This window comes from Hemicordylus capensis, chromosome 2, assembly GCF_027244095.1.
Source record: "Hemicordylus capensis ecotype Gifberg chromosome 2, rHemCap1.1.pri, whole genome shotgun sequence".
In the NCBI taxonomy this organism is placed as follows: Eukaryota; Metazoa; Chordata; class Lepidosauria; order Squamata; family Cordylidae; genus Hemicordylus; species Hemicordylus capensis.
In genome coordinates, this window is record NC_069658.1 from 190,431,920 (window position 1) to 190,457,678 (window position 25,759).

Sequence of the window (25,759 nt, forward strand, 5' to 3'; positions counted from 1 at the left end):
CACAATGGTGTTTTTCTCACTAAAAGGTTTGGAGTTAATATGAATAATCTCTTATGTATTTTTCCATCAGGGGTCTTTCAAATAAGGAATCCTTTTTCATGTGGACATTTTTCAAACAAATCTGAAACCACATGAAATCCACAATAGTACAATCACATGAGAAGACTGTAATTAAGGCATTTTGGAGTCATCTTATTTACAGCTCAATCCTATGCATGTTTACTTCAAAATCCCACTTTGTTTAATGGGTCTTATTTTCAAGTAAAGGTGCACAGGATTCAGCCACAGAGAAGTGAAGGCCAGCATGAACAAGTACTAAGAGTAGAGGTTAACCCGAGGACGTAGTTCTTGAAGCAAGGCTCCAAGTACAGTAAGGGAGAGAACTGAAACCAGTACTTTTCTCGACAAGTGTCACGTAAGACACTGACAAGCAGCAAGAGTGTAAAAGGTCCAATTTACTTTATCACTCCTTAAGCCTGTGTATGTTACCCAGAATAGCCCTGTCTGGAATGGGAAGGCAGAAAGCCAAGGGATTTCCTACTGAACCTTCCTTTGCAATAAAGAACTGTCCCTAGAAGGGCTCTGAACTAACTTATGCTATCGCAGCATGGGAGAGGCAAGCATGTCTGTATTTATCTGAACTCAGTGTCACACCTAAAACACAGAAGTAAAGGAACATGACAGACTCAGCTCATTTCTATTCAAGGGCAGCTATGCTGTAAGGCTGCCTTAGGAGGCAGATTCAGGGATTCCCGTAAGAGTGGCAGATAGACCTGGTCCATGTGTCAGGAGGGCACCATCTGATTCTTTCACCTAAGGCATCAACGTGCCAATTCTGGGTTAACTTTAAAGAACAATTACTTCAGTGTGTGCAGACACTACAGAAGTGAGGTTCCAATTACTGATACTTGATGATTCCTGCTTATCCTCAGTGTGGGCTTTTTGGCTAGAAAAACCAAGTGCAGCTAACTTGCTCCCCGCAAAAAAGTAAATGGAAGCTGCAATGTTTGCAAAGCAAGTTTACGCATCTGCTCAGGAGAATAAAGTTCCTGGCAGCCAAACATCTGCACAATTTAATGCTTCAGTGCTGTTTGCCCGTACAGCTTTTGGATCTTCTAAATCCAGCTCAAACACCAATTGGCAAGAAGCTAGTACAAAAGTTGCCTTTGGTACTCAGTAAAGTGTTGGTAACATTTCACACACAAACCTCCCCCAGGTAACTTTTGCTTTCATTTTTGTCACATTCCCCAGCCACCCATTAAACAATTGTCTTGATCCTTTTGGCCTCTAGCTGTCTTGCCAAGCAGGCCCGCCCCACAAATGCATTTGCTCCCACCTCCTACAAACTGTGGCGCCTACAAGCAGAGTTCGGGGTACCCCTTACTGTGCACTTGTATTTCACACAGTCATCCCAGAAGCGACTGGCAGAGAATTTCTTCCTAATCACTACAGTCAGACCATGGATCACACACTGGCCAGCGCCCATGATGTTTCCTATGAGAGAGAAAGAAAAGAGGTTGTCAGCATAGGAGGCTTCATGTGGCCCTGGAGGAAAGCATTGTCTTTTACAACATAATGCCACTGGCAATACCAGAGCAGCCTCCATCCTGAAATAAGCACCAACAACTCCTGCCTACCTGCTGAATGGTATAATGGTAGGCAGTTGTAGATTATGTCATGAGGTGTCATTCTGTAAGCATAATAACCAAAAGCTGCTATTCGGTAATATCTGCAAGGAAACAAGAAATGGATATGAATGTAGGTTATGCAGTTCCTCTAGTTGAAGGCTATGATTTGGTAAAAGCATTTCTGAAAGATGAACAAGGGCCACTGGATGGAGACCTAAAAACTGGATGGAGACCTAATTAGCCAAGGGAGCCACTATTCCATAAATGCCACGATAGGAAGTGGGGGAAGTTTCTGCACAAGCCTCCCATTGCGTGTTTACAATGTACAGTGGACCCAACATCATCAGAGGCTCAACAAACACAAAGGGACCAGGAGGAAGCAGATTCCAAGCTACCCAATGTAAATGTTCAAGCTTGTCTAGAGGCTTTGCTACACACAACAAGCCTCTTACAGCATCTGCCCCTTTTGACTTTCTTTTAACTCTGTCCATGTAAGTAGGCAAGGTAATAGGCTGCTCGTTTCCTCATAGGAAGGTGAAAACACAGTGCCATAGTTCTTTGAGATGAGAGAATATCTCCAAGATGAATAGGGGCTAAATTAGGAGGATAGTATATCCACCACTCTCCAGATCAAAGAGGAAGTCAGGCCAGAGGAAAGCAAGCAACTATCCACAAACAAAGAAGGGCCCTAGTCTGTGTGTCCCTCTAGTAACAGAGGACAGAGCGTCCTGTGAAGGGCAAAGGCCGAAACACACCTGGGATTTGAGTTATATAACACTATACTATACAAGATTAGAGTTTTAATTATCTAATAGTTTTCACTGTCTTACATAAAACATCTTCATACTACATAGTTGTTAGAAGGTATTTTGAAAGGGCAATAAGCAGGAAGAAATGTCAATATTTTTAAAACTTGCATGGTAAATTATTTCGTACATCATTCAATGAGAGAGAACATTTCAAAAGAGGATTCCCCCCCGCCAACCCAGTTTTTCCATTCCTTCACATCTCTAGTTGCTTTACACTATTCCTATCATATCTTAGTAATTCAGTCAGTTTATTTATTACAATCTTTGATTACAAACAGAATTACAAATTAACAAAACAATTGGCAACCCTCCTAGAAATATATCCAAATCAACATAGATTAACCTAATAAACATATATAATTATAAGACAAATCAAGCACACTGATTTAAAAATATCTATAAAAACTATAAACCAGAGTCTAACAGGGTGACCTAACACACCCTAATTGAATCTTAATCGCTACAGTGCAAACCTGATACAAGATGTTAACATGGTGATCACAAAGAAGGTAAGTAACACAGAACACATCTGTATTATTGGGAGCCAGCACAGTGTAGTGGTTAGAGTGCTGGACTAGGACCAGGGCGACCCAAGTTCAAATCCCCATTCAGTCATGATACTTGCTGGGTGACTCTGGGCCTGCCACTTCTCTCTCAGCCTAACCTACTTCACAGGGTTGTTGTGAGGAGAAACTTAACTATTTACACTCTATTAACTTAACTATTTACAAACTATTACACTTTAGGGCTCCTTGAAGGAATAGCAGAATATATAAATGTAAAAAAAATAAATCTGTTAATAAGGGGAATAATAAGTATAACATGCAAACCTTGGTAAAAGGAGCAGTATAAAATTGCATGACCAATTGATTCAGCATCCCCATTCCCACAAGGATGCTCCAAATATGATTTTTTCCCTGGAATTTACCCTCTAACACTGCCCAAGTCAACACATCCAGCTGTGTTAGTGCCCTTCTATATGTTGGTAGTATCAAATCATACAAATACTGTAATTGGCTGATTTATAAACAATCCTAGCATCTCCAATCCTTGCATATCTAGGTTCCAAACTTAAGTATTTTTGATGTTCCGTATCAAATACATGCTGCTTGATTATTGATTTAGCGATTAAATATTCCAGTGATAAACCATGTGTCTTAGCTTCTCAACAATAAAGTTAGTCCATCACTAAGTATTCATCACTAAGGATCAAGGGGGTGAGACCTACTGGAAAGAAGAAACCTCCTCCCGGAACTCAATTTTAAAGATGAGCTTTCCCCCGCCAGTCCAGTTAGTGCTTCTGTTCTGTAGCACTTTACTAATACTTGTGTACATGGTAAACATCTGCATAGATGAAATGCACAATACTGAATATTAGTAAGTGAAGACCAAGTGCCAAGGATGGGTGTGTCTCACCTACTGTGTACCACAATGGCAGCCTTTGGCATTCCAGTTGTGCCAGACGTATAGATGTAGAACAGTCGATCTAGGGAGGGAAACAGAAGTTAGGCATGAGTTAGAGACAAAGCTTCTGTTTGTGCCTTCTACCCAATTTGGCAATCTACCCAGCTCACAGGCAGCTGCTCTGAAATAATAGAACAGGCCAATAAGCAAAGAGGCCACCATGCCAACAAGCCCCACAGCCCAGGCTGGCAAAGGGAGCATTGCTCTTTGAACCAAATCCATTGCCCAGAGGGCACAACTTTCATACTGTATTTACTTATTCCTGGCACTAGGCCTGGTGCCTCGCTGAGACATGTGGCAACACAAGTAATGCACAATTTGTGCATGCAATGAGGAAGGAAATAGAATTGCTGACATCCTACTAGACCCTTCAGGGAAATCTGTGATCTATTGAGGAAAGGCATGTGTTTGTAAGGAAACATACCATCTAATCCCTTGGTTGTAACCTGAGCTGGAGGAGATTTTGATGCGATGGCTAGAAGAGGGTCCAGGTGTTTGGTATCTGAAGGAACAGACTCAGGGATGAAGTCTCCAGAACAGAACTTGACCATATTTTTCCCCAGCATGCCATTCACTTCAGATATTGCTAAAACACATAAGTTCAATTCAAATTTATTTGCCTAAAATATTGGTCATTATAAACAGAACAAAGCAGAATAGATGCACAACAACCATCTTTGTGGTTGATAAAATATTGTATATTCGAGGGAGAAGAAAACAGAACTACAGTTATAACAAGGCATTGATCAGATGATCTTCAATACAGAAGAGTGCATCAGATCATTTATGTTTTTGTTCCATTTTGAATGCTCAAAATCAGTGCCCATTATAAGAAGCTCAGAAATACAGTTTTTATCATGAGCACAGATAATGAACTTGCATTTTTCAAATCATTTGAAGAAAATGCCCCAAAGTTTCTTTTGTGTTTTCTAATTATTTCAGAATAACTTATCAAGAAAGGAGTGCACAACCTCTGTTAAAAAGAAATATTTCCCCAAGAACTGCTTCCTCCCAGATTAACCTACCCAGTAATTAATACCTACTTTGGAGGCCCTTCACTAGATCCCAACCTCACTGAAGTGAAGCAAGTGAGGACTTGTGAGAGGGCCCTTCTCTATCACGGCCCCCTCCCTGACTATGGAATGCTCTCCTCAGGAAAGCTTGCCTAGTGTCGTTTATTATCTTTTCAGCATCACTTAAATACTTTATCTGCCCATGCATTTTAGATCCATTCTACCCGGATTTTATTTGGTTTATTCTGCCATAATCCTTATCCTGTTTTTATTATTTTGTTATTTTGACTGTTTTTATTGTGTTCTGTAAGCTGCCCTGCCCTTAAAGTTTTTTAATATAAAGGGCAAGATATACATTCAAGAAATGATAAATAAGTGCAATACCATGCCCTGCAGCTAAACTACACATGCATGACTCACCCCCATTCATGACGTTTTGTTATGAATCTTTGTAACTCACCTTTTGTGTTAAAGGCCTTTCAAGGTGGCTAACAATACATGGTACTGCAAGTGCAGGACTGAAATTAAATATCCATGGAGGGTTGTTGCCTGGGAACATCTTAAGAACACATTTATGTGTAGTACACTATCGCTTAAATCCCCAAGCCACATAAATTCCCCTCTTGAACACAATCCACATGGATGAATGAGCAACAGAGAAGTATTCTGGCTTCTAGCACTGTGGTTATTATTATTATTACTATTACAGTACATTTATATCCCGCTCTTCCTCCAAGGAGCCCAGAGCGGTGTACTACATACTTTCTCTTTTACAACAACCCTGTGAAGTAGGTTAGACTGAAAGAGAAGTGACTGGCCCAGAGTCACCCAGTTAGTTTCATGGATGAATGGGGATTTGGTCTCCCCGGTCCTAGTCCAGCACTCTAACCACTACACCACGCCGGCTCTCTTATGTCAGCACTGCCTTGAGAAGAGGTATTTCATGACAGGCCACTTGATTCAAGATAGGGCAAATGTCGCTAAGAGACAGTTTTAGCCCAGTTCCATTATAGATCTCCTGTTGGGCACCTAAGGAAGCAAGCTGTTTTGGGGTATTTCCCCCAGGGAAATTACTTGTCCTCACAAAACTGCATTAACAGAAACAGTGCTTAAGGCATAACCACCCAAATCCATAGACATCCTACCTGCTGACAGCTCTCCACCAAAGATGATGGCTTTTGCCCCAGAAGTTTTCACACAGTAAGTCAGAGAATCAAGGCGCAGGTTGAAGTTAATGAGGGCTGCCTCAATGCCAACTTTGGCCATCCCTAGCCAGAAGCCCACAAACTCAGGACGACTCTCCATAAAGATTGCAATGACGTCACCCAGGCGAAAACCCTGCTGATAGAAGAAGTTGGCCACAGCATTGGAATATTCATCCAAACGCCGAAACGTCCATTTGTCATCAGTGGCTTCATAGATCAAGGCCACTTTATCTGGATGTTGACGGACCACATTCTGGAATATCTTGGGGACATTGCTTTTGGCTTTCCGGTGACGGTGCAATTCATATTTGACCTGTATAAGTACCGACAGCCCCCTGCAAGAAGGAAAGGATGGTCTCAGTTACTAAATCCCAAGATGCAATGCTCCTGACTCCAAGAAGAAAGGCTGCAATGTAATCCAACACCAGGATGACTGTCTCATCCAATCTCCAGCCTTCAAGAGGTAGAGACTTCACTACATGAACTGCTTATACTATAGCAGAACCTGAAAAAAAAAAAAGGACTGTGTATACCTCATGCTAAGATCAAACATTAAAATCTTGCATTAAGGCTATCTAAATTCTACACCAAGAAAAGCTGTCTGTATAGGTAGTATATTTGCATATTTCTCTCTTATTTTAAATAAGCCCCCAACCACACTGAAGATCTTGTTCAGCCACTCTGTTGGCTTCTGAGATTTCAGCAAGCATTGCCCACCCACACACTTTTAGGAAGCCCTTCACAGCCAGCTAGAAACTTTATTTAAATTTAAAAAGCAGCATTAGCAGCAAAGATTCTCAGGAAGGTGCATTTCACACCCGGGGCACATTCTGAGCTTGTTTCAAGCTCCTGCAAGATTGCAGCATAAACTCAGCAGGCTTTCTAGCCTGATATTTTGTGTTCTGACAACTGTTGGAAGCAGCAGCAAGTGAAGCTATTGGGAACTCGTGGCATGATTCCCCTTATTATAACTATTCCCAACTTCTGAAGCGATCAGGTTAAACAGGTGAACTGCTTAACCATGAAGTTACAGTTCCCAGCATCCTAACTTACAGGCACTGATGGCTCAGTCTTCTACAGCTAGGACCCAGTTTTCTATTTACCTTTTGTGAAAGCAGAGCATTTAGCTATTTAAACCAGAGATGGCCCTAACCAAAGATAAGGAGCCTCTATGACCTCGAACAGGCATATTAAATATTAATGATTTATTTCACAAATGCCAATAAGTAGCAGCTTTACATTTTCACTGGGTCACCATGAATCTTTTTTTATTAATAACTTTTCAGACAGGATGAACAATTTTAACAAACATACCTTAAGATAAATAAATTTTAGTAACTAATTACTACATGTTTAGCATAATACATTCACTTAAATTATTTGTTGGGAAGTTTTTGAGACCTAAAATAAAAATGTCTCCATAACATAGTGAGTTTGGCCACCTTGACGATTGTGAATGGGTCCATAGGCTTTTTGTCTAAACATGTCTCCCAACAGGGACCAGGGACTTAAACAAAAGAATATATTCCTTGATAACTACAAATCCCCCCTCCAAACTTGGTATGGAACAACCATCAGAATTTGGAAATATGATACCCTCTAGCTAGCAGCTAGCACATGGCTGGGGGGCAGGGGGAGCCAGTGCACAGTATTGGATTTAAGAGATACTACTACTGCTACAAATATTTATATACTGCTCTCCAACCAAAGTTCTCAAAGCAGTTTACATAGAAATACATAAATAAGATGGCCCCCTGTCCCCAAAGGGCTCACAGTCTAAAAAGAAATGTAAGGCGGACACCAGCAACTGCCACTGGAAATACAGGGAAAGAGCTAAGAGTTTTAGCTGAAAATGGAATGCAACCTTGAACCTGGCTGCAACAGTTGCTCTTTGGGGACAACCTGTACTATCTGCTAATAGGAATCCATTTGCCTCCACTACACTCTACTTGTTTATTTGTAAACAAAGCAAATATTAGAGGGACAGCGTAAGTCTCCCGTGCTCTCTCATCTAAAGGAAACTAAATCCTAAGCACGGGCCCCGGAACATCTCACCTTTTGGGGGAGCAGGGAATGCATAACAAAACATATGGACAGACAAGAATGAGCACCCAGATCTCTCTTTCTCTGTAGCTCTGAGCAGAACCAAAAATAAAACAGAGCAATTCATATCTCCAGATGACACGGCAGGGACCATCTAGTTCTTCACTCCCCTCTATCAACAATTCAGAGCCAATGGTATACAGCACCAAAAAAGGCAAGTTGTGAACCCAAATTCTGCATTGAGGATCATGCAATTATGCAAACTGGCTTAATTTGCCTAAAGTTCTATTTGCATACACTATTCTGAACCCAACGTTTTTAATTGATACAGTCTGAATTTTCCCCAACCAGCACTATGGTGGCAGAACACAAAAAATGTGTGTAATAAAGGAGCAAAAGTGTGTGTGGGAAAGCAAACATGACTAGAAACTCAAAGAGAAACGAGAAGGCACAAGACGCCAACCCCCAACACTGGGCCTGCAGATTTTCAGAAGCCACTCTACAGCCATAAAGTAATTTTTAAAATAAAATTGCAGCTCTTGCAAATCAAAAAGGCTTCCCCAGATCCCCTGTAAGTGCAGGTCGGAGTCAAGACAATCTGACTCCAGCTGCCCACTGGAAACAGCTGCCCACATCAGCTTCCTGCCCACAAGCAGCCAGTCATGTGCACCTGCCTTGCACAGAATCAAACACTGCATATACTACTACAAACTTCCATTAGCGTAAGCAAGATGGGAAAAAACAAAATAAAAGAATATACCAAATACTGTTGGCCTTGATCTCCCAGCTCCATTTCCTCCTCTTCTGATCAAGCCCATTTAGCAACATCCCCTCCCCGCTGTGGTCATTTTCCTACTTGTTTAAGAAACAGATGCAAAATAATATGCATTAAAGAAAAGAATTTATAAAATGCCCTTCACTCCCAGCTATGTAAGAGGAGGGGTCATCGCTTAGTGGAAAGGACACATACTTTGCATTCTGAAGGTCCCATGTTCAATCCCTTGGGAAGCAGGTGATGAGAAATATCTCAGACCAAGACCTTGAGAGAGTGGCTGAGCTGGCTGGACTAACCGTCTGTCTTGGTCTAATAAGCAGCTTCATTTATTCAAAAGGTATGGGAACATATCCAAGTCAGCCAGTGCCAGCTGTTCCAATGTAAAGCGAGAGAGCAGGGCTTCCTTTTCAGGGGACATGGCAGGGCTCTGTGCAGGCCTAAGTCCCAACACCTCTTAAGTCAAAGTACTACACCCAGAGGCGCTCTTATCCCTTGACTTCAGGGCCAAAGTCCAGGGCCTCCACACCCTCTTTAGTCTTATCCTGGGTGGTGTGGGTGCCGTGCTGCCGGTCCACCGGGTGCTTTAGAGACAGAGGAGGGAGTGGGGAAAGAAATATGAGGGATGGCAATATGTTAAGTTGCACGTTGAAATGCTTCTGCTGATGCAGATTTGCATCAATATACCCGTTTCATATTCTTACCTTCTTGTGAGTTCAGTTGCTGTTTGTGCCCTCAAGAACCCACGTGTTAAATATACTGCATGTATCACAGAGTGCGTGCGTGCGTGCATGCATGTGTAGGGCAATGGTGCTTAGCTTGCGGGGGCAGGGGGGATCCAAAGACTTTAGGTCCAGGCTCCAAAATTACCAAGGTGCACCTCTGACTACACCCACCTGCCTTGACTACGTTCTGAAAACAGAGGGAACATAGGAAGCTGCCTTATACCAAATCAAACCATCTAGTTCAGTATTGTCAGCACTGACTGGCAGCAGCTCTGCAAGGTTCCAGGCAGGAGTCTTTTCCAGTCCTATCTGGGAGATGCCAAGGACTGAACCAGGGACCTTCTGCATGCAAAGCAGATGCTCTGCCACTGAGCTATGGTCCTGGGCAAAGGCTTCTTTCTAAATTTAGAGAGCTTATTGAAGAACGCCTGTACTAAACCTAAACCTTATATCAGTAATCCATACCTACTCATTTTCATCACTGCAAATAATCACAAACTATCATTTCATGGCTTGTGTCAGTGTTCCCTGCAACAAGGATTCCCAGATGTTGTTGACAACAACTCCTATCATCCACAGTTGCAATGGCCTTTGGCTGGGGATGATGGAAGTTGTAGTTAACAATAACTGGGAATCCCTGTTACAGGGAGCACTGCTTGTGGGGCCGTACAAAAAGCTGTGGCTGCATGTAACTGCTTGGCTATGGTCTTGAAGACAACATGCAGCAATTTGAGGAGGTCGCCGTGTGCCTGAAGGTCATCACACAGATTATTTTACCTTTTTAAAACTCAAGCACACCAAGAGATTTTATATATCTATAGTCAAAGCAGTTCCCAACATGTCACTGAAAACATGACATATAAGTGCCCAAACTAAAAAAGAGTTAGAGCGAAACTGCCTGAAGATTGACAGTCCTCCTTACTAGCATTCAAATACTTTGAGGCAGAACAAGAGAAGGGTGTGGGCAGAAGCAGAGTGTCACAGAAAGATGTGCAATTATCATGTGACATACTACAGAAAACTTATTTTGAGCACATTCTGACAAATGTGGAAGGTGAGTCAGAAGGGGGACAAAGGGAAAGTAAAGGAAAGAGGCAGCACTCAACAATCCAGATGCTTTATTTTCTGTCTCAACTGCATTCAGAAGCAAGAAAAATTAACCCATTCATGGAGGAGTTCATGCCTTAGTTCTTCAGCATCTCTAAAGCCAATTCAGAACTAAAGGCCAGTTCTCACAATCAATTTAATATCAGTTCGACAAGAATCAGAGATTCTCGCCCATGGAGTGTGTAATGTGAACCCAGAATTTTCTGGCAACATGCCAACTCAACATGGACAAGCCATCTTCAGATCCTAGATTGCATACCTAAGATTCATGTTGGGCTGATGCGCTACCAAGCAAAGATTAAAAAAAAATAAAAATCCTGGGTTTACACAACACACTCTGTGGGAATGCACACATGGCAATAATCTCCAATTCTCGACTGACTGATATTGAATTAACTTATACAAGCAACACAATACGCATGATGGATCTGCTACTATGTTCCTCTCCAGACCTTCTTTAGTGTGCAAAAATAAGTTTCAAGTTTATTTTTGTGTAGTAAAGAAGGTCTGGAGAGGAATATGACTGATATTGTATTAGACTGATTGTGAGAACAACCCAAAATAAAACTGCAAATACTTCAGTCAGTTTCATGGCTAATATTAGGAACTAGCTGGGCCGGGCACAGAGCACCTGCACCTCTAGTTTGCCTCATCTGTTTTCCCTCCCCCCCCCGTGCCTGTCGGCGCTTATTTTCACTGGACAGTTGGCTGGCCGGCCTGCCACCCTCCCACTAGCTGCCTCAGACGGCCACTTCCTCCCACCCTGCCGTCCAGCCCAGCACCTCCCGCCAGTGGCTGCCTTTTCTCGCCAGCCAGCCACTTCCTCCGGCCTGCCACCACACTTCCTTGCTGTGGCCAGCCAGCCCGCTGCCTCCTCCGGCCCACCCCTGCGCTTCCTCCCAGTGGCCAGCCGGCCTGCCCATCACCGTTTCCTCCCCTGTCGCTATCCGAGCTTGCCTGGTGCCAATTCCCTCATATTTTTGGTACTAGGTCAAGACCTTCTCTGCCCAGGCCTTTTTAGTCTATTCTAAGTGTTGTCGGCACCAGGCACCAATATACTCCTGCTGCTCTGTTCATCTTTATTGTATCAATTTTGTTTTATTGCTTTACAGTCTTTTGTTAGTCACTCAGAAAGCCCTCAGACTGAAGAGAGGGATAAGCAAGGTCCCAATAAATAAGTAGAGAAGACTTGGCTAGGAGCATTACGGTTTCAAGAAAGAGGGCACATCAATACCAGACACATTGGCCCTTCAGCACAGAGTTGAATCTCAGGCACATACACTTAAGAGCAAAAAATTAAGGTTCAGTTGCATGGACTCCCAAGTAAATGTGCACAAGATTGCAAACAAACAGCACAATGTATGCTTGCCCAAAAATAAGTCTCACTGCGCTTTTTCACAGGTAAGGGTGCATAGGACTGAAGCCTAAGTAGGATTCACTGATTTATCTGTTTAACATCTGACTCTTCAGTCTATACCAGACAAAATGTATTCCAGCAACTCTACTGAGATCTACAATTTAAGATAAAAGCAGAGATATTGATCTCTCTGCTATTTAAAAGTATAAGTTAAAATTTAATTAAAACAGTTAAACACAATTGAAACTTTTTAAACATAATAATAATAAAATGCCTGAGAAAACAAGGTGTGTCTTGTTTTTTCTTTAAAGGCAGTCAGATGGACAAGCTCATATATTGACAGAGAGCGTGTTCCAAAGCCCTGGAACAGAGGCCGTGGAGAAGGCCCGGTCCTGTATCACCACCAGAGCAGGGGGCAACTGTAACCAGACCAAAGAGTAAATTTCTGTTTCCCTCCAAAACATCGTTGCACAAAAGGAAGGCTGGTGCAGCAAGCTCCTGTCTGGGTAAAATTGTTACATTTGTAATTGACAACCAGCAAGCACCCAGAGAAGATCTATTAGGAAACCTTCACACCCTATTGGTTAAATGTACAGTCCTCCTGACCTTGGAGTGCAAGAACAGAAACTCTCCGGGGTCTGTTTCCGATGCTGGAATTATGAAGAAAAGCTGTGTGAGTAAGCCTCTAGGCTAGGAGTACAGAACTGGGAGTTAGCTGTTAACAGTGTTATTTTTCATGCTTGTACTTTTCCTCTCAACAATTAACCCCCTGACTATCCCTTCTTTTTCAATAAAAATATTCTAATTATTAACTTGTAGAGACCTGCTGGTGACTGAGCAACCTAAGGAGTTATCGCTCTCCCATAGGTCAGGCACGTTATTCTCTGGGCCCCCAAAAGGTGGGAAAGTCTAGATGAGCTTGATTCCCAAGGTGACACAAGTTGTCCTAATTGTGTCCTGGAAAGGGGGAAGATTCAAGGAAGTGGTAGCAGCAGCATCCCAAGTTGGAAGAGGCAAATGAGAAAATAAGGTGAGGTGGCTTTAAGGAGCTGGGGTTTGCACCCACCCCGCACCCCCGTTTCTCCACAGAGATCAATGACCATTTAAAAAACCACACATCCCTCCTGGCTGTGGGTGTCCAAGGCTTCTGCCTTGGGGACTGGGGGAAGGGAGACCGGTTTAGTAATAAGCTGTTGGCATTTTGCCAAGTGAAGCTGGCCTGTCACAGTGACCCTACCCTAGGCTCTGCCAGGAAAGGAACAGAGGAGCCTTTTCAAGCATTAGCTGCACTTTCCACAGTCTTAAGGGGAGCTTTATTCTCCACTCTTATTTCTCACTTGCCACGCAATTAGGAGGAAGTGGAGATTCAGAGGGCAGTGACAGCCACTGTAAGAAGTGAAGCAGTCTTTGTGTGCACAGCGGCCCTAAATCCTTGGGCGTCAAAGGAACCTCAAGGATATATGAACCTGTAGAAAACAGATGCCAATATCAGTTGCAGAGCAGGACACACATAAAAGCCTTAGGTCCACAACACACATTTCCGATTTCCAACAAGGACAGCTAATCTGTGCAGAAAAGTGTGTCAAACACAAACATAGATCATCTACACACAGATTTCGTGTTACTTCCTACGTTTAAGGGATTGCCATGTAGGAAATGTGAAGCTACTCTTAAATCAGGCCTTAATGTTCTTTGGAAGTAGGAGCCAATAGACACTTGACAAAATTACCAGATTTAGTGATGGGCATTGTGAAGGGGAGAGTAAATGGGCTTCTCTTCATCTTCTTTGCATGGGGCTGCTTGGGACAAAGATTTTATTAAGTAGGTAACTCTGAATATCTTTGTCTAGTGTCATGGCTCCCTGGCACCTGGGATTTATCCAGCCACATCTTATGGAGTCTTTTTTCCTTTCTCATGTTCTCATTTGTATTCTGCAGCATACATGGTTGTAGGGTGGGTTTTTTCTTTCTTTTTATCGTCACAAAAATCCAACGAGGAAAGTTAGGCCAGGAGCTAATGACTGCCTGAAAAGTCTCCTAAAGTTTCATGACTAAACAAGAATTTGAACTTGGGTCTCCCCAGTGCTACCTGTAGTTGCAAGAGTTTTTTAATTCCTTTACAACATCTTTGTTTTTTCAAGGAAAAGCATTTGGAGGATGCTGGAATTTTTGGAGGCATGGGGGCTGCTTAACACTTCCCCTACAATTTAATCCATAAAAAAGAAAAATGTCTTGGGAGAAGAGTGATTTCGAGCAAACAGCCAAGTTGGCAGGGAAATGGTTAAAATGTGCCACCTTCTGCTCTAAAGATTTCAGCTTCCTATGGTATTATTAATTAATTTTAAAAGCCCATCAGGGAAAAGAAACCATGGAAATATACATAAAATGAAGTATGGTTCTGACACTCCCCACTATGCCACTCTGACTCTTAACTACCAAATTGTACCTACTGGAATATGTCAAAAGGGAAATGGGGTGTTAGGACACTTGGATTCTAGCCACATATTTCAAAAAGACAACCATGAGTCTTTTGGAGGGGCCATCTCTTAAGAGGTGTAGGAACATTACAGTACTCTAGTTTCAAAAGCAGTCTGGCAAACTCGTCACAGCCTGTTTGTTACATTCCACAATAACAGCATTTCCTTTAGCGAGGATGAGCCATCCAACTCAGCCGTGTCCCTGAATAAACTGAGCTCCTGAAGCCCTCATTCACATACCACAGTGTACACAAGACTTAATAAACAGAAAAAGATTTGGCACATTATATCTTGACCTCTTCTGAACTTAACAGCAACAAAGCTAAATTTACTACAAGCTTTCACTCCAAACTCCTTACAATTGACAAACTCTGGGATAGGAGAAGGGGGAGAAAGAGTGCAGTTATCTGTATTCTTGGACAGGGCAGAATTGACATCCCCAGCCCCATTTCAGTCCTAAAAACTGAGGAAGGTAGAGCGCTTTTATTTGTGGCAATAGCTTTTTGCTTATGGAAACGACAAACCAGTACATGACAACATGAAAGGAGGTTGTACTCACAGGAGATCTCTCAAGGCTGTCTTAAAGATGATCCGGAGAAACCTCCAGCCACCACTGCCAATGTAAACGCCCAGAGCAGCTGCAACACTCCATGACCAGGGCACTCCAAAAAACCGCATCAGGCCAAAAGAGCCCAGCGAAGCCGTGCAAACTCCAAGCATGTGCATTCTGGAGAAAGAAAGAGGCTTCAGCATGATGACTTAACTTGCAGAATGCTACAAAGGTCATCACAAAGGTCTTACAAATACAGAAGGTGAAGAGAGCACAAGATTACTGTAAGGGATGACAATGAGGCAGCAGAAATTTGCACCAATGCAGAGACAAATGCAGAAAGGCTTTCTGGGTGTTTTCCAGACTATGATATTTGCAATGGTTAATACGTTGCAAACTATGACGGAATAGTGTAACTGTTTCAAAACGAGAATAAAGGGTTTTTTTAATGCTTAGTTGTAAGCTGGTGGCCATTCATATTTTCCAATCCCTGAAATGTATTTTCCAGGCAAGACTGTCCATATCCTCCATGAAACACATTTATCTGCCCCTCCTCCTGCTCCACTTGGGCCAACAGACGAGTGGAGTGTGTGTGACATTATTTTTAAAAGAGATTTTATAAACGGGGGAGCAAAAGGAAGTCCTGTGGTGAGCCTGGAAGGGGGAAGAGAGGAACTGGCGCACCTGGGTGGGCATTCTCTTTCATGGCAGTGGTGGCAGCCAGCAGCCCCTCAGCTCTCCCCCTCCCGCCGAAGCCAAGATGGGCACGCGGGCAGCCTCACCGAGCACAGCAAGCTCCTCACTGCTCGCTAGCTGCCACTCCCCACCAGAGCCGAGGCGGGCATGCAGGCAGCCTCACTGAGGAGAGAAGGCTGCTTGCTGCTCGCTGGCCGCCGCCCACCCCCCAAGCTGAGGCGGGTGCGTGGGCAGCCTCGCCGAGCAGGCTGCTCACCACTTGCTGGCCGCCGCCACTCCCCCCTCCCCAAAGCCAAGGCGGGCATGTAGGCAGCCTCACTGTGCCAAGCAGGCCCTTCACCTCTCACTGGCCACCACTGCTCCCCTCTGCACACATGGCGGTGGCCATGCCAGCTGCTGTGCCGCTGGGAGCCGGGGCAGGCGAGCAGAGCAGGCTGCTCACCACTCGCTGCCCCCCCCCCCATGGCACGGCCAGTGGGAGGTTGGAGCCGAGCGATTGGTGAGGCAGGCTACTCGCCACTTGCTCCGCCACCATGGGGCCCCAACAAACGTGGGCCCACAATGATCACACCGGTTGCCTTGCCCTAAGGATGGGCCTGCCCCTGGCAGAGCCTCACTAGGGCCAGGGAGCCTTGCGGCTTTCTCCTCTCCGCCATTGCCCTTGCTGCTTCCCTCCTGCTGGGCCTTCTCCTGAAGAGTGAGGAATGATGGCGGAGGTGGTGTGCCTCCAAAGAAATAAACAAATAAATAGATGGAGAGGAGGGAAGAGGCAGAGGGGAGGCGAGTGCTCCTCCAGTGAGCGCTGTGGGATTGCACAGAAGTAAATGAATCATGATTCAGTTCAATGGGCTTCCTTTTAAGCAAGTGACTGTTCTCTCTCCATGCCCTTTGCCTTGTAGTATTTATTATTTATTTATGTTACTTATTTGTATACTGCCCAAAATGCAAGTCTCTGGGCAGTTTACAACAAAACAATAAAAACAAAAAATAAAAACATTAAAACATTGCAACAATTTAAAACTTAAAACAACGTTAAAACTATTAAAAACCAAACAATTAAAACAGTATCTAATTAAAAGCTTGGGTGAACAAATATGTCTTGACTGCCTTTTTTAAAGTTGTAAGAGACGGGGAAGCTCTTAAGTGGGATTGCACAGAAGTAAATGATTTAATTCAATGGGCTTCCTCTTTAGTAAGAAGTGCATGAGAAAGGGTTGGATTCAGAAATCTGCTCAGCTGCACTAGTATGAGTCTCTGGCCAAAGTAGCAAATTAAGAGGGGAATGCACAAAAGAACCCTGGTGGAAAAATAATAAAACCCCTCCGATCTCCTCCCTCTCCCTCCCCTTCTGTGTTGAGAAGCTCCAGTTATATTGGAAGCAATCGGAGGAGGAGAGAGGTGTGGGAGGGCCCAAGATTTCTCCCTGCCCGTTTCTCTCCCCCAGGCAAGGGGACGGAGGAAGTGTGTGTGTGGGGCGGGGGGGGGGACTGTCCACACTGCAAAATGCTACAATGAATAAAATGTGGGGCAAGGCTCCCTACAACGGAAAAATACAGCTACTTTCCTGCAGTGCATTTACAACTTTGTAGGGCAAACAACGTTGTAGGGCAAAAATGCATCATTAAAATTCGAATCAAGGCATGGGAAATGTGAACACACCTTGCTTACAATGCAGCAACACCAATGAGGTAACACGGGCAATATGGAGAGGCACTTAAGAGGATATGGTCTGAGTACGTTCCAGTGCGTAATCTGGAAAACACCCAGGAGAAGCGACACCTCAGTAATGCACTCTGAATGTAGCTACCAATGAAGATCTTCTAAAAGCTTCAGTTGATCAAGTAGAAGCTTTACCTGAAAGGTGAGAGCCACTGCAGGTGCACTACACCTGTGCCTTTCAGGCACAATTCAAGGTGCCTAGAAACCCTGAAGCCTCCCATGGCAAATTCCAAGATCAACCAAGAGCTCCCACTTGACAATATCACTGAAACACCCAAGTATCTAAGCCTTCCCCCAGCTAAGGCTAGGCCAGCTAAGGTGAGGATCTTAGCAGATATATTTTACATATCTTTAGTCTGTGTGACACATAGACAAATTTTTTTAACTCTTTAACCCATCCTGAGCATTCAAGTTTATATGGGTAGCAAATGTACATAATAAACGAGGAACTGGAAAGAGGAGAAGGAATTTGGTTCATGAATAAGACCAACTTCTTCCAGAAACAGAGAACATGGTAAAAGGCTCAAAGACAGGAGGGAAAAAGGGGGAAATCAGTGAAATCTTTACATTGAAAGCAATGTGTCCCTAACCCACTCAGAAGGCAGGTTTGCTTTTTGTTTTAATCTTGCTGACAACACAAAGGCCACATTCCCACATACATTTTCAACTGCTTTCCTACTTTAGATTTCACCACATACCTTCAAGCTAGTGCAGAGGAAGGCACTCCCCATCTGCCTACCCTAAAATACTGCCCTCTAACTCGACTCTGATGCTATCCCATCAAGACATTGGTGACTGTCAAGTCTGCATAGTTGGTGACTATTTCTGCCTTACCCACTCACCCAGTCTACAACCATATCCTTCACTATAGCAGCCAGTGAAACTGATCATCTATCATATTTTTATACTACCTGATATGTGTATAATGTCAGGTGAAACCCTTATCAAGTGAAACCCTCATCCTGAAGGGGAGATGGCAATGGTAAACCTCTCCTGTATTCTATGAAAAAAACCACATAGCTCCGTGGTCACCAGGAGTCGACACCGACTCGACGGCACAACCTTCCCTTCCTTTTCCTTTATATTCTATTTTGAAGGGGAAAACACACCCCAAGAAATGACAAAGTTGGGCCTTGTCAGTTTTGTCAGAGACGGGAGAGGGGCTTGGAAGAAGAGAAACGATAAAAAGGAAGTCATTGAGCAACCAGTGTTCTCTCTAATTTTTTTCATCTGAGAGCAGAATGAATTTTATTATGGGTGGCAGTCTCAAGGCAGTATGTGCGCACATGCATTCAGAATGGGGCCTTCCTGTTTCAACCTGAGTGGGAATCTACAATTAACTGAGTGGAAATCAAAAAACTTGTGAGTGTGCGCACATGCGCATGCCTTAGAGGAAACACTGCAAGCAACAGATGCGCAGCCATTTGAGTGAGTGAGAGAGAACACACAATTGGGGAAGGAAGCACACCTGTTAATAGTGACTAAAAAGATGGTTCATTACAAGAAGAAGAGGTTAAAATATGCTTAAAGCATTTTCCAAACAACCTTGGAACAGTACAATTCTGTTGGGGGCAAGGGGACATGAAGGATTACAAACACATTTCAGAGAGAATACATATGTTCATAAGAGACACAAAAAATGCAGGAAGATTGTAAATGCTCCTACCCACAAGACAATCATGTGACCTTTAATCTGGTATAAGTACATTTAAAGTAGCATTTGTGTGTTTCACACATGTGCACCGCCAGTGGAAGAAAGGCTCAAAAGTATTTGGCCCATGTGAACACTGTCCAAGATTTGTAAACAGAATGTAGCTGAAGGCTAAACTTCAGCCCAAAGGGGATCAATTTAAATAAAGGTATTTATATCAAGAAAACAAACTATTTTTTAGTTAACTTCATTTGTACTCCAGGTATTTTCTAGCGTACATACTAATTTCTTGATAGTTATGCTATTCAGTAGCAAATCAACATGCTATATTTAGGCTTTACATAATTGAACATAGCAAATTATTTTAGAAAATTATACATTGCTTATTTCATTGATAATTTACTATCTGCTCATTATTTAAGCTGCATTAGTGTGGTAAGAGAGTTAATTACACACACAAAACATGCTGAGCCAGATGCAGAGCTTACACAGTTTAGTAGGACATAAAAGTATAAGATCACCAAGGTGGACAGAGTGGATTATCTTGGGAAGATACAGGGTGGCATCTCCTAGAGCTAGGGGCTGGATTCCAATGCCTGTGATGACATCTGTCAGTCCTTGGTCCTCAGGATCAAGCCTATAACAAATATAGTATATCATCTCTCATGAAATATTTAAACTCTTAAATATATATTTATTCATATTTTCAGGAGTACAGTGAAACCATATCCTAAACAAACAACAGGATTCTTATACTGTGCAAGTGAACCAAAATTAGAGAAAATTTTATACAATTCATAGCTGTTGTATCTCCACCCCTAGAGAATTTGTGATCTCAAAAAAGATAGTTTTCCCCATTGCTCCCTACTTTACACAGAACAGCTCAATATGTTTTACACTGGACCACATGCTGGATGGGGTCAGGGATTCAATTGTAAGCGACTGTAGTTGCATGACTTGCTTTCACATGTTTTAATTAAACACATATATTCTTTACCAGGCTTTTTTCTAAGAGAAACTTATGACAACTTATGAAAAATTCAACACAACTGGTTTTAATAGCAAGAAATGCTATTTTGTCTTTTTACACACAGGCGAACGCACACACACACACCAATCATTATCAATCCTGCTTCAGCCTCAATATGGAACTCCCTAGCAAAGAGGGTAAACAGCTTTTAGAGAGCTGATTAACATATGAAGCCACCTTCTCTTTGAAAAAGCGGGACATTGGTAGCTAGATAACCAGCCCACTGCCACCATGAGGAATTTTTTAGCACTCACGCTGAACCCTCAAGAGAATCAGGGTAGCTGTATGTCTTGTTTCTGCTAGTCCATCCTACATTCAACACATGGGAACCAACTGACAGCAAGATGCCACACAGGATTTCCAACCACCCAGGATGTATGTTTAAAATAATGGTAACACTTCAAAACACTGCAAAGAACAAAGTACAAAGACATCTTCAGTAAGCTACTTACGAGCATCAAGACCACCTCCCCTGCCACATAACTGAACTTTACCTGTCACTTTCCTTCTCTACTTGCATATAGAATCCCCACTGCCCAAGCAGAACAGTGCTCCCATTGCCTTCACAACCTTCAACACAAGAACTCCAGTATAACTTTATATTTCTACTACAAACATCAATACATATACACAAGTATTTTCCTAATCAAAATTCCAAAATAAAACAAACCCCCCTTCTGTCACATGTGGTCCTTGAATGAATGCCTCATATCCCCAATAAGTTTCTTGGTGGGCTCTGAGAGCTTCCGTGATACATTTCTCCAAACGCCCATCTTCCAAGCTCAGGCAAGTGGCTATTCAGCAGAGGGACTCCTCAGGAGTGACTCTTTATGGAATATAAAACAGCCTGCCAAGCACATTTACTTGCCATTTTTGGCAGGCTAACAAAGACCTTTCCGTTTGGAAGGACTTTGTTTACTGTCAGTGCTATTTCTGACTCTACCTTGGCTGTTCCACTGCTGTTGCTGGTTTTAAAATTATTTGGCTGGTTTTTAATACTGTATTATAAGCCAATTCAAGAGACCTTGTTGGACTAGTAAAACAGAATATACGGCTATAAACAACTTAAATTTCATGGGCCATTTAGGAGGAGGGTGAGCTACATGACAAGAGTTACTGTAGATATATTTTGCTTAGTGGGTCTTCATAAGAGGGATGTTATGAAGCACCCCCAGCACAGTATCTCCAGTGACTTCTGCTGGTGTCTGCCTTATGTTTCTTTTTAGACTGTGAGCCCTTTGGGGACAGGGAGCCATCTTATTTATTTATTTATTATTTCTCTGTGTAAATCACCCTGAGCCATTTTTGGAAGGGTGGTATAGAAATTGAATTAATAATAATAATAATAATGTTATTTATTTACATTTCTAGCCCACCCTATACCAAAGGTCTCAGAGCGGGTTACAATAAAACCAATATAAAACATAATTAAATTCATCATCATAAAATCAAAAATACAGTAAAAAAAATACAGTGCCTGAGGGGAAGAACCACTACATCTCTAGTCAAAGGCCAAGGTAAAGAGGTGCGTCTTCACCATTCTCCTGAATGTACACAGAGTCGGAGCTTGGCGCACCTCAGAGGGGAAGGCATTCCACAACCTAGGGGCCACCACAGAGAAAGCCCTCTCATGTGTCCCTACCCCTTTAACTGCTGACAATGGCGGCACTACCAAGAGGGCCTCTCTTATAGACCTTAACGGATAGGCAGGTCTATATGGAAAAGGGCATCCCTTCAGGTATTTGGGGCCCAGGTTGTTCAGGGCTTTATAAGTCAATGTTACACCTTAAGTCAGGCCCAGTGGCAAATTGGCAATCAGTGCAGTTCCTTTAAGACCGGCATAATGTGCATCCAGCCAGAGTACCCATCAGCAGTCTTGCTGCTACATTCTGCACTAGTTGCAGCCTCCAAACCATCTTCAGGTGCAGCCCCACATAGAGCACATTGCAATAGTCCAGTCTGGAGGTTTCCAGAGCATGGATCACTGTGGCCAGGCTATCCGTCCAGAGAGGGCTGTAACTGGCAGACAATCCTGAATTGAAGATAGGTACTCCTGGTCACCCCTGTTGTCTGGGCCTCCAGCAACAGCGACGAATCCAGGAGTATCCCTAAGCTGTGCACCTATTCCTTCCAGGGTACTACCAACCCCCTAAAGAACAGGGTATCTTCCCACTTCATGGACTCGAGAGCCCCTGATAGTAGTGTGCATGGTCCGATTCGGCACACTATTACAGACCTCCGGACCGGTTCGGCAGTCCGGCGGTCCGGAGATTCAGATGGGCGGGGGCATGTCGCTTTAAGCGGGGTGGTGGTAGTACTTTCCCCCCCTCCGCCGCTATTCCCCCTCTGGCACTGGTCATTGTAAACATCTTCTTGGGGCGGCAGAGTTCCTCCCTGCCGCCCCTGCCCCCATCGTTATTCGTTAAGGCTTAAAAGAGACTAGCGCTAGCGGCGCGCATGCGCCCTGCGCGGCGCGCACGCTTGTCTTTGATGCTAGCACGCAGGGCGCATACATCACGTATGCAGCGCACGTTTGCCAGCATCAGAGATGAGCGCGCGCACCGCGCAGGGCGCATGCACGCCGCTAGCGCTCATCTCTTTTAAGCCTTAACTAACAAGGACAGGGGCAGGGGCGGCAGGGAGGAACTCTGCCGCCCCAAGAAGATGTTTATAACGACCAGCAGCAGAGGGAGAAGAGCTGAGGGGGGGGGAGTACTACCCCCCCCACTTAAAGCGACAGTCCCCCCCATGCCAGACCGGGGGGTACTCCGGACCATCCACACCCCTAGCCCCTGATACACAACACCTCCAACTTATCTGGAATCAGCTTCAATTTATTGGTCCACATGTTAAAGTTAGTGCTTCAGGGCTATGGTCATAAGGCAGGCCTGTTCAACTTTGCGCCCCCAGCTGCTTTTGGACTACAATTCCCATCATCCCCAGCCACAGTAGCCAATAGCCAAGGATTATGGCTACTGTTGTTAGCCGCCCCGAGCAGTAGTGTACTGTAGGGATCAGGTATAATTTTTTTAAATAAATAAATGGGCATTGTAGGCCAACATCTGCAGGAGGGTCAACTTTGATCAGCCCTGTCATAAGGATGTAAGAACAGCCCTGCTGGATCAGGCCCAAGGCCTATTTAGGTCTCTCTGGTCTTGTGGTAGCAAGCATGACTTGTCCCATTAGCTAAGCAGTGTCCACCCTGGTTGCATATGAATAGGAACATAGGAAGCTGCCATATACCAAGTCAGACCATTCAAATGCAACCAGGGGGGACCCTCAGACTTAGCTAATGGGACAAGTCATGCTTGTTGTCACAAGACCAGCTCTCCTTTCCATTCACCATGTAAAATGGGAGACTATATGTGTGAGCACTGCAAGATAGTCCCCTTAAGGGATGGAATTGTTCGTGGAAGAGCAGAAGGTTCCAGGTTCCCTCTCTGGCTTCTCCAAGATAGGGCTGAGAGAGATTCCTGCCTGCAACCTTGGAGAAGCCGCTGCCAGTCTGTGCAGACCATACTGAGCTAGATGGACCAATGGTCTGACTCAGTATATGGCAGCTCCCCATGTTCCTATCCTGTTTCACACAGTGGCCCACCAGGTGCATCTGGGAAGCCCACAGGCAAGAGGTGAGTACATATGCTACCCTGCAACTGGTATTTAGAGGCATCTTGCCTCTGAGGCTGGAGGTGGCCTATAGCCCTCAGACTAGAAGCCACTGATAGACCAGTCCTCCATGAGTTTATCCAAATACTTCTTAAAGCCAACCACATCTTGTGGCAGAGAATTCACATAGGTTAATTATGTATTGTATGAAGAAGTACTTCTGCTTGTCAGTCCTAAATTTCTTGGCAATCAGTTTCATAGGATCACCCCTGGTTCTAGTGTTCTGTGAAAAATTTCTCTCTATCCCTGATGCATAATTTTATAGACCTTTATCACGTGTCCCCTCAGTCATATTTTGTCTAAACTAAAAGTCCCAGGTGTTATAACCTTGCCTTGTAAGGAAGGTGCTCTAGGCCCCTGATCAACTTGGTTGCCCTCCTCTGCACCTTCTCCAGTTCTATAATGTCTTTTTTGAGGTATGGCATCCAGAACTGTACACAGTACTCCAAATGTGGCCACACCATAGATTTGTATAAGGGCATCATGATATTACCAGTTTTATTTTCAACCCCCTTCCTAATGATTTCAAGCATGGAATTGCCCTTTTTCATAGCTGCCACACACTGAATCAACACTTTCAATGAGCTGCCCACCACAACCCAAAGATCTCTCTCCTGGTCAGTCACCGACAGCTCAGACCCCATCACTGTATATACGAAACTGGGTGGAGGATTTTTGCCTCAATATACATCACTTTACACCTGCTTACACTAGAGATGTGCACGAAACTGGTGGGGAAGCGGCTTGAGGGTGGAGGGTGGATACCTTTAAGGGTGGGGGAGGGTGGTCTTACCCCTCCCACCATGTTTCCCCCGCAGGCGCTGCACTTTAAAAGGGTCCGGCAGGGCAGCAGTGTAGCTCCCTGCTGCCCCGTCGGACCAGAAGCGGTAACTTCCAGTCTGATGAGGCAACAGGGTGGCATAGAGGTACACAGCCGCCCTGCTGGACCTTTTAAAGTGCAGCGCAGGCACCCTCCCCCACCCTTAAAAAGGTATCCCCTCCGCCTTTGAACCAGCCGAACCACTGGTCTTTCGAACCTGTTCGGAGGCCTGTAAAAGGGCCTCCGATCAGGTTCGTGCACATCCCTGGCTTACATTGAACCACATCTGCCATTTTGTTGCCCACCCACCTAGTTTATGAGGAGCTCCAAAAGGATCTCTCCAATCTATTTTGGATTTCACTACCCTAAATAGTTTGGTGTCATCTGCAAATTTGATCACCTCGCTGCTTACCCCTACTTCTAGATCATTTCAGAATAAATTAAAAAGCATTGGTCCCAGTAAAGACCCCTGGGGGACCCCACTTCTTACTCCCCTCCATTTCGACCTGTCCATTTATACCTACCCTCCGTTTTCTATCCTTCAACCAGTTACCAATCCACATATGAACCTCTTATCCCATGACTACTTAGTTTTCTCAAAAGCCTTCGATGAGGAACTTTGTCAAAAACCTTTTGGAAGTCCAAGTATACTATGTCAACTGGATCACCTTTATCCACATGCCTGTTGACACTCTCAAAGAACTCCAGAAGGTTAGTGAGGCAAGATTTACATTTGCAGAAGCCATGCTGGTTCTCCTTTAGCAGGGCCTGTTCTTCTATATGGAGAGAACAATTTTGTCTTTGAGAATGCTTTCCATCAATTTGCCCAGCACAGACAATCTAACCAGCCTGTAATTTCTTGGACTGCTCCCCGCCGCCCACCCCCCGCCAGATCCCTTTTTGAAAATTGGAGTTGCATTGGCTACTTTCCAGTCCTCTGGCACAGAGCCTGATTATAGGGTAAGTTACATATTTTTTTGAGTTCTTTAAGGACTCTTGGGTGGATGCCACCTGGCCCAGGCGATTTG

The 25,759-nt window shown here is 44.0% G+C and overlaps 1 protein-coding gene across 10 annotated transcripts in view; it reads right to left on the bottom strand.

Annotated features, from left to right (window-relative positions):
- Positions 1-25,759, bottom strand: part of SLC27A1 (solute carrier family 27 member 1) — a 76,942-nt gene that overhangs the window by 25,676 nt on the left and 25,507 nt on the right. For 4 of the 10 annotated variants that reach the window (XR_008316854.1, XM_053299275.1, XM_053299269.1 and 1 more), the window contains exons 2-8: positions 19,704-19,852; positions 15,159-15,326; positions 6,060-6,454; positions 4,326-4,487; positions 3,854-3,923; positions 1,638-1,729; positions 1,385-1,494 (exon numbers count right to left, since the gene is read on the bottom strand). Coding sequence is in view for 9 of the 10 variants with exons in the window: in XM_053299275.1 (XP_053155250.1) it covers positions 1,385-1,494; positions 1,638-1,729; positions 3,854-3,923; positions 4,326-4,487; positions 6,060-6,454; positions 15,159-15,325 (996 nt within the window). In the remaining variant the exon portion in view is untranslated. Of the gene's footprint in view, positions 1-1,384; positions 1,495-1,637; positions 1,730-3,853; positions 3,924-4,325; positions 4,488-6,059; positions 6,455-15,158; positions 15,327-19,703; positions 19,853-20,499; positions 20,654-20,739; positions 20,848-25,759 lie in introns of those variants that run through there. The other 6 variants (XM_053299271.1, XM_053299268.1, XM_053299274.1 and 3 more) reach the window with 4 other exon arrangements.